At 37.2% G+C, this 12,720-nt stretch overlaps 2 protein-coding genes across 3 annotated transcripts in view; one reads left to right on the top strand and one right to left on the bottom strand.

Annotated features, from left to right (window-relative positions):
• The window catches only part of slc43a1b (solute carrier family 43 member 1b), a 46,673-nt gene extending 43,121 nt beyond the window's left edge, over window positions 1-3,552 (top strand). The window contains exons 14-16 of one of the 2 annotated variants that reach the window (XR_012397109.1): window positions 19-142; window positions 1,496-1,862; window positions 2,789-3,552. Coding sequence is in view for 1 of the 2 variants with exons in the window: in NM_001083000.1 (NP_001076469.1) it covers window positions 19-142; window positions 1,496-1,666 (295 nt within the window). In the remaining variant the exon portion in view is untranslated. 2 annotated transcript variants of the gene reach the window in all.
• med19b (mediator complex subunit 19b) lies at window positions 3,553-12,670 on the bottom strand. The gene is given in 6 exon segments (NM_001003416.2): window positions 3,553-3,918; window positions 7,761-7,855; window positions 7,942-8,038; window positions 10,059-10,192; window positions 10,311-10,433; window positions 12,369-12,670. Coding segments are annotated over 6 exon segments (723 nt in total). The 5' UTR covers window positions 12,577-12,670; the 3' UTR covers window positions 3,553-3,852.
• Window positions 12,671-12,720: the final 50 nt, after the last annotated feature.

Here is a 12,720-nt window from a genome sequence, read left to right as displayed (position 1 = left end):
GGTTATTTTTGTATTTAGGTACCCAACCAATCACTTTGGCACTCTTACGGGTCTGCAGTCCATGATCAGTGCTGTGTTTGCCCTCCTCCAACAACCACTTTTCATGTTGATGTTGGGACCATTAAAGGGAGATCCTTACTGGGTGAGTCAAGTCATTTTTATTTCTATAGCGCTTAATTCTATGGTCTGTTGAATGTTTTGATTCTAATTGGCTGGAATGTGCGCAGTAGTTCATCTCATGATTTGTTAAAATTCTTAATTCTGATTGGCTGAAATGTGCGCTACAGATTTTATTCCATGGTTTGTTAAAATTCTTGATTCTGATTGGCTGAAATGTGTGCTACAGATTAGTTCATTCCATGGTTTGTTGAAATTCTAGATTCTGATTGGCTGGAATGTGCGCTACAGATTAGTTCATTCCATGGTTTGTTGAAATTCTTGATTCTGATTGGCTGAAATGTGCGCTACAGATTAGTTCATTCCATGGTTTGTTGAAATTCTTGATTCTGATTGGCTGAAATGTGCGCTACAGATTAGTTCATTCCATGGTTTGTTGAAATTCTAGATTCTGATTGGCTGGAATGTGCGCTACAGATTAGTTCATTCCATGGTTTGTTGAAATTCTTGATTCTGATTGGCTGAAATGTGCGCTACAGATTAGTTCATTCCATGGTTTGTTGAAATTCTTGATTCTGATTGGCTGAAATGTGCGCTACAGATTAGTTCATTCCATGGTTTGTTGAAATTCTTGATTCTGATTGGCTGAAATGTGCGCTACAGATTAGTTCATTTCATGGTTTGTTGAAATTCTTGATTCTGATTGGCTGAAATGTGCGCTACAGAATAGTTCATTCCATGGTTTGTTGAAATTCTTGATTCTGATTGGCTGAAATGTGTGCTACAGATTAGTTCATTGCATGGTTTGTTGAAATTCTTGATTCTGATTGGCTGAAATGTGCGCTACAGATTAGTTAATTCCATGGTTTGTTGAAATTCTTGATTCTGATTGGCTGGAATGTGCGCTACAGATTAGTTCATTCCATGGTTTGTTGAAATTCTAGATTCTGATTGGCTGAAATGTGCGCTACAGATTAGTTCATTCCATGGTTTGTTGAAATTCTTGATTCTGATTGGCTGGAATGTGCGCTACAGATTAGTTCATTCCATGGTTTGTTGAAATTCTTGATTCTGATTGGCTGGAATGTGCGCTACAGATTAGTTCATTCCATGGTTTGTTGAAATTCTTGATTCTGATTGGCTGAAATGTGCGCTACAGATTAGTTCATTGCATGGTTTGTTGAATTTCTTGATTATGATTGGCTGGAATGTGCGCAATAGTTCTAGTTAGTTCAGTGATGATTCAGTTCAGTTCAATACGAATGCTGTGGTTGAAGGAAGTGATTTACTGTAATACACCAGTCATGCATGTGCACAATTGATATTTATATTTAAATAGAGTACGGTTTAAAACTTGGAACTTTGCCTGAATCAACAGATCAACTTGGGCCTGCTTCTGTTCTCATTGGTTGGATTCCTGCTGCCAGGATACCTTTTCTATCATCGCAGACATCTAATACAAGAAAAAGCAGCACGCGACGGTCAGTCTCTGAGCCTCAACCAAACCAATGATTCCTCAAAACATCAGGGGACCAACGGGGACATCTGAGGTGGAACATTTATGAGTGTGATGTATGTGAATTATGGATTTATAGATTTATGACATAGATTTATGACAGTTCCATATGGAAATATAGCATTCCTGTTCAGCCACCACAGAGAAAAAGTGTAAAAACAAAACAAAACAGCGAACATGCAATTCAAATCATTCAAGGCTGTGTGACTGGACAGGATGTATTTTCAAGGCTTTTGTTGGTGCACCAAACCCTATGCTTTACGATACACCTCCTGACAAAAGTCTTGTCGTCAATCCCAGTAGAAAGAGCAACAAATAATAATTTGACTTCTAGTTAAAGTGGCAGAAGGTACATTTTTCTAATGAATCATTTGTTGAACTGCATCCCAATCATCACAAATACAGCAGAAGACCTATTTGAACCCGCATGGACCCAAGATTCAGACATGTTTGGTGAAGGAAAAATCATGGTATGGGGTTACATTCAGTATGGGGGCGTGCGAGCGATCTGCAGAGTGGATGGCAATATCAACAGTCTGAGGTATCAAGACATTTGTGCTGCCCATTACATTACAAACCACAAGAGAGGGCAAATTCTTCAGCAGGATAGCGCTCCTTCTCATACTTCAGCCTCCAGCATCAAAGTTCCTGAAAGCAAATAAGGTCAAGATGCTCCAGGATTGGCCAGCCTAGTCACCAGACATAAACATTATTGAGCATGTCTGAGGTAAGATGGAGGAGGCATTGAAGATGAATTCAAAGAATCTGGATGAACTCTGGGAGTCCTGCAAGTAAGCTTTCATTGCCATTCCAGATGACTTTATTAATCAGTGATTTGAGTCATTGCAGAGATGTATGGATGCAGTCCTCCAAGTTTATGGGAGTTATACACAATATTCATAATTTTTCCACTGCACCATGACTTTATATTCTATACTGGACATTATTTCTGTTAAGTGAAAAGACTTTTAAGCAAAGTCAGACCTTACTGACCTAATTAAATAAATAAAAATCAAAGAATGATCATATTTTATTTTGGTAAAACAAGTGTAATCTAGAGGCCTTTGCCTTTCATATAAGCCACTTCTGATGCCAAATGATCAACTAGAAGTCAAGATATTTTTTGTTGTTCCTAAAATTTGGATAGACGACAAGACTTTTGTCAGGTAGAGTCATTTGGATGTGGAAACAGCATTTTTTTCATTATTGTTGAATTAACAATTTGAAATGTAATGATAGGAAAATAGGTAGCGGTTAAAAAAAAGAATCACAAAACTTTCTTCAAGAACAACCTACGAGGCGGGAAGCGTTTTGTGAAGGTCAGTATGAAATCAAAATCAGCTCTACGTTCAGTTTATAGTATTATTGCACATCTTTCATCAGTGCATTTTATTATACCAAAGACGTTTGTGTTCATAAGTCCAAAAACAATTGGCTGAAAACGTATATTTTACCATGAATCGTTCATCATTATGTATGTGCGGGTCACAGACATACTCAAATTCTCTAATATGAATAGTCCCAATATGAACATTTTTAAATGTTTGTTATTTCGTGGCAAGCAGGGAATGTAATGTTTCCATCAGGGCTCAGGGCAGGTAAATGTATCGCCACATTACCTTCACATGTATCAACCTGTGGTCTTTCCTTTGTATGTTTTTAATAGTGGTTTTGCAATTCCTCGCTCAAACCAAACGGACAATCAGCTTTGTAGGACCATTTGGTAAATACAGATTTTTGCACTGTATTCCTTGTTTCAGAAATACTGTTCTGTATGTTACAGGACTATAATCATGATCTCAACCTTTTTAATGATTGTAGTGATTTTTCAACACAACGGTGCTTTGCATTCTGTGCTTGATTCTGTAAATATGCCTGAAAGAGAAATGTAATAAATCAAAAGATTTTGTCACAGATTAGCCAGTTTCTCAGCTGATTGTTTTATTTGTAAAAACAAAAAACAAAAAAACGTTTAAAAAAGCTGAATGAAAAATGTTACATTTTTCATTGAACTCATAAATAGACACTGAGGCACTTACAAATATAACGCTTTACCAGATCATCTGGTAATTAATACATTACGTAATCAATACACACACACACACACACACAAACCTGGCATCTGATTCTTACTGTAACATCAATTGTGGGACATCCGGTAAAAAGCCCAATTGTCCAGCTTGTGCTTCACTGTAACACTTTCCTCTTGTTTTTCAGTTTTATCTCAAACTGCTGGTGCTGGGCTGAGCTCCGGTCATGCCTGGGTGATCAGGGCTGTGGCGATTCTGAAAATAGAGAAATATAGAGAATTTTTATATACAATTTTATTATTTTTATTATCACGTGTATTATTCAGTTCACACAAAAACACAGTTCACACTTCTATTAATTTACTCTAAAATGTTGGAGACTTTTTTTTCTTCATTAGTCGAAAATTAAAGATGAATAAAATTAAATAAATTTAAAATTTGCTTAAAAATTTGCTTTAAAAATTAGCTAAAATCCAAGTCGTTGCAAAAAAATGCAAATCAAGCGCTACCATCTCTTGGGAGTCACTTTAATTTAGTTTTTCCTCGTCTATGCTTTTTATAATAATAATTTCTTACATTTGTATTGCGCTTTTCTGGACACTCAATGCGCTTTACACATTGGGGAAATCTCCTCATCCACCACCAGTGTGCAGCATCCACATTGATGACACGACAGCAGTCATATTGCGCCTGACCGCACAGCACACACCAGCTGATTGGTGGAGAGGAGACAAAGTGATGAAGCCAATTATGTCATGGGGATGGTTAGGAGGTCATGATGGACAGAGGCCAGTAGGCAAATTTGGCCAGGATGCCGGGGTTAAACCCCTACTCTTTTTCGAAGGACATTCTGAGGTTTTCAATGACCTCAGAGAGTAAGGACCTCAGTTTCATGTCTCATTCGGAAGACATAGAGTCCTCATCAATATACAGAGGTATTAGGACCCACACAGACCACAGGTTAAGCGCCCCCTACTGGTCGCACTAACACCACTTCCAGCAGCAACCTAGCTTTCCCATGTGGTCTCCCATCCAGATACTGGCCAGGCACGGCCCTGCTTAGCTTCAGTGGGCAACTGTGTGAGAGTAGCAGAGAACTAGCTGCCAGCAAACTCTCAAAAGTGCTGTGAGACATTAAAAATCATATTTTAATGTTCTACTAAAGACAAAATGTCCATACATACTACAAAAAGTAGATCTTGGATAGCATGAGAATGAGCAGGAACTACCGGGATCAATTAGTACCGCTTGCATCTCAGTCACTTGAGTGCCCAAATTTAACCCATAAGCAGCAAAATGAGTAAGAAACAGATGTCTTTGGAAAGTTTCTTTGCTAAGGAGAAAAGGCCCAGTGAACGACCCACGAACTGCCAAGAAATAGAACCGCAACCCATTTTTTAACAAATCAGGTGAATCAACTGAAAAGTGCTGCAGGAGAACGCAAATGATAGCGGCCTTTCAGGGGCCATTCGTATATCGGGTCGGTTTGTGCAAATTTATTTCTAATGGAGGTGCGCGGCTTGCACGTACCGCACTGCGAGTCACCTGATAAGAACTGACCGATCGATCAACCTCAGCTTGGTATGGAATATACACATTTCAGAAGACTAATCCTCTCACACAAAAACAGAACACCCAAACACTGCAGTGCTTTGTAATTTTCTCCATAAATGAAACTTGTATCAGAATGACAGCAATGTTTTGTCAGCTTGTCATACTCTGGGTAAACGGTTGATGGTCGTCTAGCAACCTACGAACCACCATGGTAAAACTGTTAAGCGTTGACCAGTCGGCAGTGATAAGAAAGTTGCTCTAGCATTTCTAATAATTTAAAAAAACCTTTTAATCAACGACTACTCAAACAATCTTAAAATCTTTTTCATTGTATTTTTTATTCAAGCTGTGCAATATTTGAACATTGATTTTGAATACACAAAGTTAAATATGTTATGTATATAATATTAGCATGTGACACTAGCTATGTTTCCATCCAAAAATGCGTATTAACTTTGTGCAAAACTGAATAATCACATAAGACAGGGGTTTTCAAACTATTCCTTTTTTTTGTGCACATCATAATTTACTCAGGTCGACAATCCTGACTTACACTTATAAAAAATAATTTCCTAAATGCAATCTAGAATTGGGTATTCAAGTTCAAAGAGCCACAAGTTTTACTTTGCTTAATTTTAGAAGCTTTGCTGACTTTAAAATGTCCATACCAGTTTGTTCTATTAATAATAATACTGAACATTACATTTAAATTAGTTACACAAACAAATATGGGAAAAAGTGGAACAAAAATGCATTTATATTCAGAGTATTAAAATGTGACCAGGTATGTTGAGCTCCATTAAATACAGAGCACTAATACATTTTAATATTTAATAATTATTAGCCCTATAACATAACACAAACAGATACATTATAATTTTTAAAGGCTATAGTGGTTTTACTCAGTGTGTATACAATTTAGTTTTTTTAATCATCCAGTTATGAACCAATGTGTGTAAGACGTCCACTGCAGAGCTCATCCAGCTGTCATTAGTGTAACAGGAGTGAAACTGAGCACTCGCTGATGTGATGACAGCTCCATTCATTGTTATTGCAGCACTTTTTGCTTTACAATTTTAATATGTTTGTTTGCCATGCTGCAAAGTCTGATATTTGTACAATGCAAAGTGTAAAAGCCTGTCGCGCTGTGGACGAGGTGCAATGTTGTGCCGTGTCTTTAAAATGCTATTTGTTTCCTATGAGTGAAGCCTGCGCAGAGAGGCGCGTACTCCGCAGCACCCAGCTGATCGGTTACTTAGGAATGCAAGCCATAAACAGGGTAGTGCTTTCAGCCACCGATAATGTTCTTATTGATCATGTATTTTAACTGAAATATAGTCAGTCAAACCTGAGCATTCATTTAGTTGTTTAGCGTAAAAGAGGTAAGCGTAAGTGAAAGGTAAACGCCGTCAGGTGCAGCAGACAAGCGCCAAAAATCACAGTCAGGAAGCGCCTGGCCAGAATCGCTTATTCAATAAAAGTCCCCGTCCACGGAGGCGGGCCGCTGAGCTTCTTTTCCTGTGTCACAAAAGTGTCAACTGCATTTAAATTACATAAGTATAAAGCTTCATTTTTGCAGTACTTTTGAGCTCAAATTATAATAAAAATATATTAACCTTCAGAATGATGCAGGACACAAAGTTCATCCATGTGGGCTCATTGATCTAAAATTTCTTTGCAGCCCCCCTAGCGCCATCTGGCGGCCCCCCAGGGGGCCGCGGACCCCAGTTTGAAAACCCCTGACATAAGAGATGCGCGAATGAAAGCAGCATTTCCATCCAACAAATCAAAGAGAACAATATTGTTACTTCCTGATTAACTGGCGCCAAATATCAACAGTAAAAACGGAATCTGCTGCGGTAGGAGAAGTTGTGTGAGGCTTTTATTTATTTAATAAATGACTTGCACCTCAGAAGGCAATCCTGACACACAGTAAAAGCGTGGTGGCGTTTGAAGGAATGAAACGCGGAGCAGACACTCTTGACAGTTCTGGAGGTCATTAATAATATAATAACACTAATACTGAAATGTCAGTTTTAGTATGACCAAAACAGCAGATCAGATGTTTTACAGTGTGCTCAGCCTGCTGGTTTGTCCATTCACACACATTTTTATCGTCACCTGATCTCTTATAACAACATTTTTGTTCGGTAAAAGTGTTTCCATTGTAGTTTATGCGCATCTTTTCTTATTGAAGAAAATGTTTATCCTACTCAGACATGCACATTAGTTTTTTTATGCACATTTTCAAAACTTATGCACATCTTGGTGTTTCCATCAACCGATTTTTTTAATGCGCATATCCAAAACGCGCATAAATGTAGGTGGATGAAAACAGCTACTGAAGACTGGAGTTATAAAAAATATAAATCAAACTGTATGCAAACTGTATATTTTAAATCAGAATATTTGTAATCATTACTTTCTTTACTGTATGTGGAGTCTTTAGATCTAAACATCTAAAAAGTAATGTTAAAATAATTCCCATTTGTAATGTTTTTTTCAGCGTATAATATAACAAGTGTATAATAACTGCAAATAACCTTCTTCTTTTTCTTATCTTTCTTCTTTTTCTTTCTGTCCGGGTCATCGTCCTTCTTTTTCTTCTTCTTCTTATGGTCTGAATCTGACGGAGTTTCTATGGTAAAGACGGGAGACTGGGTCAGAATCAGAATGCAAGAAAGCACACGTTCCTCTGTTTGTGTGTCTGTAAGGGGCCGTCACCTGGTGGTAAGGGGTCCTGAGGTCGATGGTGTTTGTGCTTGTGTTTGTTCTTCTTCTTAGGCGGCTGAATGTGCATCAGTCTGTACTGCTCTGGTAACTTCAGCAAGACAGACATAGAGTCAGATAAAACATACACAAAAAATCCCAGCAGATTCTGTAGGTCAGAATACACTCAATATCCCTCAAAACACTTATTAAGGAAATAGATCAATTTGATTGACTGACGCATGTATTACACAAACTAACATTACCAAAAAAGTTGACTCCTTGATCGTCCATATATTATTTGCACCCTGCGTAAAAACTAGGGGTGTAACGCATCACGGTTAATCCTAGATTCTTATGGATCACAACCCACATTTCGAAACACAAGTGACCCGTGGATTAATACATTTTTTAAATTGTAGATTAATCCTAAATTTGTAACAATTGCAGAGAGATCGCCTCTCGCGTCATTCAAATCACATGTATGAAAGCAATTACACTTTCCTGTAAAATATAATGATGACAGAAGAAGTTGTTGTAGGTTATTTGGGATGTGGTGGGTTTCTTAGGTTATTAAAGGTGTTTTCTGCCACTACTAGTTTAGCCTGTATTAATGCATTCAATGTAAGCTGCACGAATAATCATTGAAAAGTTTGGGATCTCAAAACCCCCGCAACCTGAACTTTAAATGATGGTGATTTGCATATGTTTATTGATCCTTCGACTCGCTGAATTCAAAACTGCGTTTGAAAAATGCAAAAATCAAAAAAGAGATTGAGTCTTTAGTCTTTTGAGTTAGTTATGTAGTTACAAACAGTCAAATGACACAGAAATACTGGTAGAACAGTCTATAGTTAATATCATTGGTTCTCAAACTGTGGTACTTCTTCTAGTGGTACGTGGACGAATTAAACATGTCATATGTACATGCTACATATATTTAAAAATCTATCAAAAATGATTTTATATATGAATATGATGACATATAGCCTATATTTATGAGGTCCAGGCAACATTTCCAGGTGTTGATATATAGGCTACTACATGTTAATACTTTACATTTAAGTACAGACTTTTTTTTTAGCTTTTAAAAACAGTAACCTATCATTTTTAATGTTTAAAAGCACATTTTAATTTAAATGTTGATGTTTTTAGTTTGTTTTCGTTATTTTTATTTATTTATTTTTTAATACAGTGTTAATATTCAAACTATAACGTTTAAAGTGGCTGACAAAAATAAATGGGAATTAAAACAATAAAATAGTAGGAATAAATCTGCCGCGTTTTGTAAATGTACAGAGCTGTAGCTGCTTTACTGGGCCTACTACGCTACTGGGTGGTACTTGATGAAAAGAGTTTGAGAACTATTGGTTTAGATAAAACCACTGGGGTTTATGGTAAAGATTAAAATCACCGTCATGTGCTCAGAAATTAAAGTTGTATGCAGCAATTACATTATTTAACCAATAGGTGGCCATCAAAAATATGCCTTTGAATTATTCTTCACAAGTAAATACATCTAGCAATGAAATATGACGTTTTATGTGTGAATAACTGAATCATTTATTGAAAATGAGAAATTTATTGAAAATGAGTACAAATTATAATGTTAGATTGATATACTTAGCATTATCAGAAACAGTAGTAGTAATTTTTCACAGTACTGAATATTTTACTATAAATTTTTATTCAGCTGATTATTGCTTCATTTTATTTGTAATAAAGTTACAAGTTCTAAGTTCTGTTTGTTAAAACCAAACTTGTCCTGCAGTACTGTTTTGTAATGAATAAAAAGCTAATTAAATTTGTTTCCTCCCTTTTGCTGACCCGAAAAATGGTCCGATCCGTGACTAAAAAAACAGTGATCATAATTATTATGATTAATAATAATTATGATTAAATAATCATAATTATTTATGATGATGTGATCCGAACCGTAAGATATGTGATCCATTACACCACTAGTGAAAACTATGAAACTCGTTCAATAAGATTTTTTACATCTTTACATTCTGACTGACGGTCAGAGTAATCCAATATAGGCAATGAATCAAAACTGGGCATCAAGACATGGTAGTGTAAATGAGGCCTAAATGCCTTTCTCTGTCTCTCTGTCAAACAAATGCACTTACAGGGCCAGTGTGTAACCTGAAGCCGGTGAGCATGGCTCCGGTCAGAGGACTGAAAGAGTTGTTGCACACAGGAGGCTTCTCGATGAGAGAGCGCAGAGAACTGTTGTCCTGAATGCCTGGGCTGTCTATCATACCTGGAGCACAGGAGAGTCAAAAACAACGTTGTAACCCTCACCTAGTGTTATGATACATTACGTACACTACAGTTACAAAACTGCTCAAAGATCTGAAAAGGAAGACAAGAATACGCACCAGGAAGCTCAGGAAGAAAGTTGCTGAGTTTCTCCTTCACCTTCTTCCCACAGAACTTGTTGTACGCGTGCTCCAGGTTGTAGTGCGTGATGAGATTAGTGTGTCCCGTCAGCTCATTTTCCACTGTGAAGATGATAGGAGGGGGTTAGTGAAGGTAATAAACAACATTGAAAACCATAAACAGTTCTTAATTCTTAATTACTACTTAATTCACTGCCAGGTCCGTGCAGAGACCGTCCAAAGGGCATGTGCAGGATACATTTTTTTAAGAGGGGGGGGGGGTTGTTTGTTGTTGCGCGCGTACTAAAGAGCGGTGTTGTCGGTTGTCGCGCGCGCACGTACTCAAGGGCGGTGTTGTCGCACGCCTACTGAAGGGCAGGACCGAGGGTGTGCTGCGTCGCGGGGGCACTTTTGATCATTTTGGAAGGGCACTTTCTATCCAAGACTAAAAAGGGCATGTGCACTGCACAGCCCTATGTGTGCACGTGCCTGTTCACTGCTATTACAAAATCTGCAGTGGCAACTTTTTCTGCTCCTGGAAAAATACTATGATCCAGATCAATAGTTCTTAGCCATTTTGAACTGGTAAAATGTGAATTAGTGTCAACAATAAATGTACATATATATATTTATAGCACATTCTTGCTCTACATCTTCACTGTTGGCCTTAGTGTGTACCCCTTTTGTCCAGTCGCACCTCTAAGTATACTACAAACCCAGTTGTTTGTTCTTCTCTCAGAATTTGGAGGCAGTTCAGACATTTTAAACTTGCTGCTGCTTCTGTTTATGGCCCTATTTGTAATACTCATCTATTTCAACATTAGAGACTTCTTATGGTTAATGTAAAAAAAGAGGCCTCTGACATTTTTTGATTTATTTACTCAGAGTTTTTGCTAGTTTTTCTGTTCTTGGAGAGAAATTTAACATTCCAAAGTCTAATTTGTTTTTTGTTTTTGTTTAGCTATGTAATTTTGTCTGTTCCCATTGACAATTTCATTTCCTAACCTGTCAGAGGCTTCTTTTTAAGAGAGATGCTTAATTCAGAGTCATAGCTCTATATCTATGCATGGGCCAGTGCAAGTTTCTGACGGTGTGATAACCTTGGATAAAATGTCACAGTTTCATGATTTCCCGGTATTGTGGTTACTGCTCTAAAATAAGTTCTTTTTAAATGTCTGGGTAAAAACTTTTTTCCCCATTGAACAGAATTTATTTTATTTTAAGAAACATTTATAATATTTTGGAACAGTAAACATGTCAGGCAAAATAGTTTAAATAAATCATTGACTTTTGCTGTCTTTGTTAGTTTCAAAAACTGAGATTTAAACAAACCTTGGGAATGGTATAACAGATAATTTTAGCGATATTAATACCTTGACTTTTCTACCCTCAATGGCTACTGAGGGTTTTTGAATGTTCTCGTTTACCCTTAGTTGCTTTAAAAAAGAGAAAATTGTAGTATTTTTTGTAGACTTCACAAAAGTAAATAATTGGACCCTGGGTTAAGATCTACTGAGGTAGATATGATAATTATTGTTACTATAACAAAACCTTAAATTATATATTTGATATAAATTATGTAAATTCCCTCAGGTGCTAACTTTTGTACTACTTTATTTTACAATACATGAACTTGCAATGTTCTTACCTAACAAAGTACTGCATTATATAAATTGGGGTTCAAGGGAAGTTTAGGAATAGTTATCAGTTTTTATAAATACTATAATAATAAATACATATAATGTATATGCAAAATAAAGGGGTTGTATAATAACATTCCATATCGCGTTTCATATTTTGCAATTTGCACACATGTTGACCACGATATTTTATTATATATTTGATCAGACATATGGGTGTATGGTGATATTAAATCGACCAATGCATGATCATACTATAGTATAGCAATAGCTATTTGGACGTGATATATCGGTGTTCTGTAGGCTGAATACTATCCTGCTATTGCAATAACATAATCACAGAGTCTTGTAAAATTACACCGATATGCTGTTTTATTATATATTATTATGGAGAAATCAACAGAAAAGCTGGTCTCACTGGGCAGTTCTCTCAGCAGATAGAAGGGCTCGTTCATCGCAGCCGGTTTTCTGACCGGAGCCCCTTCTTCCATCATCTGATGCGGGAAACACATCGGGCCCATGTTTTGGGGGACCTGAGGTTTCCCAGAGCCAAAGCCCAGCGCGGACGGTCCTGCGGGGCCCTGGGAATCAGGCTGGCCATACAACGAGGAGAAGATTTCTGTCATGATGACAAAAACTACGCTGCGAGCCTGCGACGGTTTAATTGTATGGACGTTTGTATTCGGTTGACAATTACTTAACGTCCGTAACGTTCTGTCTGTTGACAATTGCTTCCGGTTATTCGTTTACCTTCGGGAAAGTTACCGTAA

This window comes from Danio rerio, chromosome 1, assembly GCF_049306965.1.
Source record: "Danio rerio strain Tuebingen ecotype United States chromosome 1, GRCz12tu, whole genome shotgun sequence".
Taxonomy (NCBI): Eukaryota; Metazoa; Chordata; class Actinopteri; order Cypriniformes; family Danionidae; genus Danio; species Danio rerio.
This window is presented reverse-complemented; position numbering and strand designations above follow the sequence as displayed.